Source organism: Lycium barbarum, chromosome 4 (assembly GCF_019175385.1).
Source record: "Lycium barbarum isolate Lr01 chromosome 4, ASM1917538v2, whole genome shotgun sequence".
In the NCBI taxonomy this organism is placed as follows: Eukaryota; Viridiplantae; Streptophyta; class Magnoliopsida; order Solanales; family Solanaceae; genus Lycium; species Lycium barbarum.
In genome coordinates this window covers 98851329-98857585 of record NC_083340.1, presented here as the reverse complement: position 1 = coordinate 98857585, position 6257 = coordinate 98851329, and the positions used below count along the sequence as shown (strand labels likewise).

At 42.4% G+C, this 6257-nt stretch overlaps 1 protein-coding gene across 1 annotated transcript; it reads right to left on the bottom strand.

Moving 5' to 3' along the window:
• Positions 1-3706: 3706 nt before the first annotated feature.
• LOC132637616 (uncharacterized) lies at positions 3707-4963 on the bottom strand. The gene has a single exon (XM_060354678.1). It carries the CDS (start codon positions 4961-4963, stop codon positions 3707-3709), a length of 1257 nt encoding a protein of 418 aa, XP_060210661.1.
• Positions 4964-6257: the final 1294 nt, after the last annotated feature.

Sequence of the window (6257 nt, the reverse complement as noted above, 5' to 3'; positions counted from 1 at the left end):
TTACATTTCCAAACCAAACTTATCATTTTCATATTCATCAACCATCAAAATCATCACAACATACGTCGGAGGCATATCATACCATTTCCACACAATATACACAAGATATGCAAAACATACCAACTTTCCATTAAGCCACTACTTGTCCAATTTTCCTAACTTTCAACATACAAGTTAATTATACATTTCCATCATCCAAATTCATCAACAATAATCATAATTTGCCTCTTGATACTTTCATTTCCATTTTTACATAAACCATAACAAAGTTGCATACTTTCCTACAACAACTTGATAACCATTTTTCCAAGACAACAAAGATTGTTATCTTTCCATTCACTTCACCATAACACACTTAACATACAAACAAGATCAAATTCATACTCCATCAACACATAACCATACCACACGGCCACCTCCTACATTCTTCAATTTTCACTAATTCATTCCACTTTCATTTCTAATACAATTTCCACCACACTACAACTAAATTACAACATGAATTCAAATCATCCAAGACATGTAATACATGTACATGTATTCGGCCAACAAGCATACTTTTCAACACACAAAATTTCCATGTTTTTCATTCATTGACACATACTACAACATACATATACCTTCCATAACATAACAAAATCATAAAATCCTTACCTTTCTTCAAGTTCTTCACTTGGCACTAAACTTGTCCTCTTGCCAAACTAATTGTACCAAGTTGTAGAGGACTTTGCACTTAGTAGTATTCCCACAAGAATTGAATTTTAAACTCAAGGATTAGGCTCCAAAATTTTTCTTTCTTTTCTTTCTTTTTCTCCTCTCAAACCCGAAATGGTCTTGTTCTCTATTTCTTGATTTTTCTTGCTTTCTTGAACCTTCTATGGATATGTATAACCATATATAATATTACCTAATTAAAATCATGGACTTGGGCCCCTTTGTTTTTTACATAGCATGGCTGGTTGGGCCTTCCCTTTTGGGCCTTGTTTTATTAATTTTGTTGAGCCCAAATTGGTGGTTACATCTTGTAATTCATAAGGCAAGTTTCCAAAATTCCAATTTTGCCCTTGGCCACCTTTCGTAATTCCACACCATTGAATTCATGACCTACACATTCATACCAAGTAAGGTCCAATTGTGGCCTTATTCATCACAAGTCAATTTATCTTGAATTTTTCGAATAAGCGAAAAATGTCGGATGTAACACTTCTTTTCTCATGAGTAATTGATTGTACCCGGCGAAACAGCTCGTGCTTGGCGCAATTGTCTTTTAGAATGTGGATGTTTGGGAGAGGAAAGTTGTCTTTTGGACTGGCCCAATTGAGATCTCGGTAGTCTACAAAGATTCGAATATTGTAGACTCGATCTGTTTCTCTACTTTGTCCTTTATCCTGATACTCATATCTAGCTTAAATGTTTGTCTCTTTTGTTTGATCGGGACAAAACCCTCCCTGATGGGTAATATGTGGGCCACTATTTCAGTGCTCAGTCCTAGCATAACTGCGTACGACCAGGCGAAGACGTCGACATATTCCTTCAACAGAGCTATGAGCTTCTCTCTGTGTGGAGCTCCCAAGTGAGCACTGATTCGTATTTCTTTGACATCCACTTCGTCGCCGAGGTTGATCACCTCAGTTTCATCCATATTCGGTTTCTTCTTATCTTCTAATCCTTCCAATTCTTCTACTAGCCCTTCTGGCATCATTGTCGCTTCGTCGTACTCCTCGTACATTTGCTGACTATTTTCCTCATTCGTTCCACGACACGTCATAACATTTTCGATTGTTCTATTATGGTTACTGCTACAAAGCCGAGGCAAAGTAAATTTAGGCTTATTCCTTGTTTGTTATTCACGATTAGTTAGAAAATTTTCATTTTTATTATCTAATAAGAATAGCAGTTTTGCGCAGACCGAGGCTTTTCACTAATTCAAAAGTAATTGGTTACAAACTGTGGTCCTGGATCGAAATGAGGTCAGACCATTTCCATTTTTAGACATTACGAAGTAATTTTAGAAAAGGCGATCGTTCAGGCCTCAGCCGACGTCGTTTTTTAGCAAAATATTTTTTAAGGAAAATCCATCTCTCTACCGAGGAGCCAAGAGGGAAGTAGATGCCCAATTTTTCACGCGCTTACCTGGCCTCAGCCAGCATACGGTGAGCGTCTCCTAGCTTTTCTCAATGATTACGTAGCATCCCTCTTCTTGAAACAACAACTCGAGACCCCATCAACTTCTTCTTCATTCTGCATTGGCGTCCTATTGGGAAATGACTGGTATAACCTGGGAATTGACTGTGTTAGATTCCTTGTTCTGGGTTCTCTCTTAATAGCCTTTATGAGTTCGTTCTCTCTAGGAGCATACCCCAGACCAAAGCGGTAATTTTCTTTCGGGATTGGCACAGGCTCTGTTATCCCTTCGAGGTCCCTTCCTAGGCCTTTTCTTATTTCAAAACCACTTCTCAGCATGATGGAGGCAACCATTCTGTAGACTACTGGCATTGGTCTGTCGACCTCCCCTTCTGAGTGGGTGGCTCCCATATATTCCACTACGTGGAAGTTTGATCGGTTGGGACTCCCTTCGATTGCTGGTATAATGTTGTAAGGATGTTTCTGGGTATCTTTCTCAGCTTCGACCATAATTTCTTGGCCCTGCCATTCAAATTTTATGGCCTGGTGCATACTTGATGGCACCACACAGGCGGAGTGGATCTAGGGTCTTCCCAAGAGCATGTTGTAATTGGCAGTGATCGCCATGACCTAGAATTCTGCTGTGAAGGAGGCAGGCCCGACCTAGATTTGTAGGTCTATCACTCCCGAGGAATCATTTAGTGATCAATCAAATCCCCTGACATTCGTTCCCCTCTGGAAAATCTTGCCTACATCATAGCCAAGTTGTGTTAATGTGGTTACGGGGCAAATGTTGAGGCCCGAACCATTATCCATAAGTACTCTCCTACAGCCTTGTTACGGCATTATAGGGTGATATAGAGGGCTCTGTTGTGAGAGGTTCCCTCCACTGGAAATTCCTCTTTGGAGAGGCATATTTTGTGATCCCCAATCAGATAGGCTACTAGTCCAGCTAAATCTTCGCTACTTGTACCAGCCGGTACATGTGCGTCGTCCAATACCTTCATGAGGGCATGCCTATGTGATGGTGAACTAGCCAACAATGAAAACATTGATATTTGTGTCGGCATCTTCTTAAATGCTCACAATGGAATAATCTTTTGGCTGCATGCGCTGCCAAAAATCTTCAGCTGCTCCTTCGGTTATCGCCTTCTTCTAGGTATTTTTTTTTCTTGTGGCATTTTGGGACAATTCTTCCATAGTGTAGCATCTTCCTAAATGATTCATGCCTTTGGTCATAGCTTCTTGCACAGTGATTGGCTTCTTAGGGTCAGGCACAATCAATTGCGCTACCCAAGCTTCCATGGGCACCGGAACCAAAGTCCTGAACATTGGTATAGCCTTGGGAACTCCCGGATTGGGATCAAGAATTTAAATTTATGACGTTCCTGGAGTGTGAGGGAAGAAACTGTCTATTCAAGAGACTCGACCATTTTGGGGGCCAATGCCGCGCAAGCTTCCTAGTCTTAATCTCTCTCTATCATGTGGACCCCGCTGTTTCCATGATCTGGTAGTGGGTTCGTGTTTTGGGAGCTGCATTTTCCAAGATGATTTATCTTTTGTCGATCAAATCGTGGATTTTTTATTTTAGATTTATGCAATCTTTCGTGCTGTATCTATTCCCTCCTGAATGGTAGGCACAAGTCTGATCAGCTCTGTTGAACCTACTTTCGGGCTGTGCTGGTTTTGGTGGGACTTTCTGAATCAATCCCGCAGTTAGTAGTCTCTCAAAAAGCCAAGCCCTCGCCTCGAGAAGCGTCGTGTATTCTCTTACTGGCATTTTCCCAAAAGATGGACGTCGAGCATTGTATGTTGGGGGCGGTGGTTGATTTTGGTAATTTTGGGGTTGATACGCTTGTGGCGGGTTGTTTTGTGGTGGGCAGTAGTTTTGCTGGGGGGGTGGTTGGTATTTTTGTTGTGGTGGTGTTTGGTAAACAGGAGCCGACACACGAACACCGGGCGGAGCCGTATAGGATGGCACAGTAGTGGTGAAGGTTGGTTGCACAAAATATACTGGTGTTGGGCTATATAAAGTAGTAGAGTAATTCACGAGGGGTGGAGTTTGGTGAGAAGATTGTAGTCCTTTTGGATTTTGGTTCGGAATGTGGGATATGCTTGCCACGTCCTCCTTCTTTTTGCGGAAGACTCCCGCAGGGGCCTGTCCAGACGCTTTGTTAAAGATACTGATGATCTTTCCAGATTTGAGACCATCTTCTATGACCTTTCCCATTTTTACCAACTCAGAAAATGGCCTCCCGGCCATGGATAACATCCTATCATTGAAATCAGGCTCTTGTGACCTTATGAACACAGAGACTAGCTCTCCCTCGCATATTAGCAGCTGCACACGAGCTACTTCGACCCTCCACCTGCTGGCGAATTCTCTATAGTTCTCTATTGACTTTTGTTTGACCTTTTCGAGGTAGGAACAGTCTGGCACAGTTTCAACATTAAAACGGAACCTCTCCATGAAGGATTCTACCATGTTTTCCCAAAGGAGCCATTGGCGCATGTCTTGTGTGGAGACCCATTCGGCTGCTTCATCAGTCAGGCTACGACTGAATAGTCGCATGATCAAAGGTCCATTCTTCTTTACTCCAACTAACTGGTCGCAATATGAATAGAGGTGTGCTTTGGGATTCCCCGTCCCGTTGAACATTTCGAACTTCGAAATTTTAAACCTTTCTGGCAGGTCCAAATCTGGTTGCATGCACAAGTCATCGTACCTTAGGCCTGTGGCCTTTATAGCGGACTTGTTGGATTTTTGCAACAACTCCTCCATCTTCTTCTCCATTCCTTTCTCCCGTCTGTCTTGTTCAGCCCTCCAAGTCCTTTCCATTTCCTCATAATAATCCAACTCCTTGTGTCCTGGAGAGGACTCGTTTGGGATGTTGGGAGTGAAGAAGGACACTTGGTGAGTGGGTTGGTTAAAAGGGACAGTGGTGGTTTGCCTAGACGGTGGTGCCGGTGCGTGTGCTTAGTTTGTCGGATTGAAGAATATCGGATGAGGGCTTTGGTACGAGGGGACTGAGCGGGTGGTTCCAAGAACTTGGGCGTTCTTAACTTGTGGTGGGGTACAGTAAGAGGGGCCAGCTTGGTTCGGATTGGTGGTGTTTAGTGGAGGTGGCATGGTTCCTGGTGTGGTAGACAGGAAAGTGGCCAAGCATCGGAGAGCTCAATGAGGGGAAAGGAGGAGGGGGCCTCCTTCCCTCAGTAGAAGCATTCTTTTTAGCATCGGCCGCCTCCCTTCTAGCTACCTTTCCATGGAGAGTGGTGATGATAGTTAACGATGTTGCAATCACATCCTCCTTGGATTGTCGCGACCCAACTAGGGGCCATGACGGGTATCCGGGCCTAACCACCAAGCACCGCTCATTCTGCTACTGATCATACTCGTTAAGCGTTACATTCAACAAATTCGTACTCAAATCATAGAAAAATCATTTTTCATTTGGAAACATAATTACTTTATATACATAAGCCCTTCGGCTATCAAATAATACACACACGCCTATATGCATATATACACTTATCAAAATCGTGAGACCATACTAGCCACACATACGTATCTACGAGCCTCTACTAAAGTACTAGACATATGGACGGGACAGGATCCCGTCGTGCCCAAAACATATATGTACATAAAATAGTAAACCAATTGCACCTCCGGAATAATGGAGTGCTCTCAAAAGTCTGCTTAACGGCTTCTATAAATCTGGGTCGACTCCCTGTCTTCCTGTGGGCACGAACACAGTTTCCAAAGAAAACGGACATCAGTACGAATATTGTACTGAGTATGTAAGGCATGAATGAAATAAATATCACAGAGAAATCATAATACATAAGATGAAGATATAACCTGCTTGACTTTTAAGAGAGGATACCTTTCATGCCTATATCATATATAACCATAGTGCATGTATCATCATAGTAAATACATCATCGTATCATACATATATCATAATACTGTATCTACTCACACACATTAAACATTATCCGTATTTGGCCACGTAGTGGCTCGACAATATCACATACATACTTTTCCGGGATTTTCATACATATATCATATATATAATCATAGTAGTATCGTGCCCGACCATATAGGGTCGGTGTCTTACGTGCCCGCTATAATA

Coding starts and splice junctions, on each gene's coding strand:
- LOC132637616 (XM_060354678.1), bottom strand. CDS start 4,963: ATGGAAAGGACTTGGAGGGCTGAACAAGACAGACGGGAGAAAGGAATG.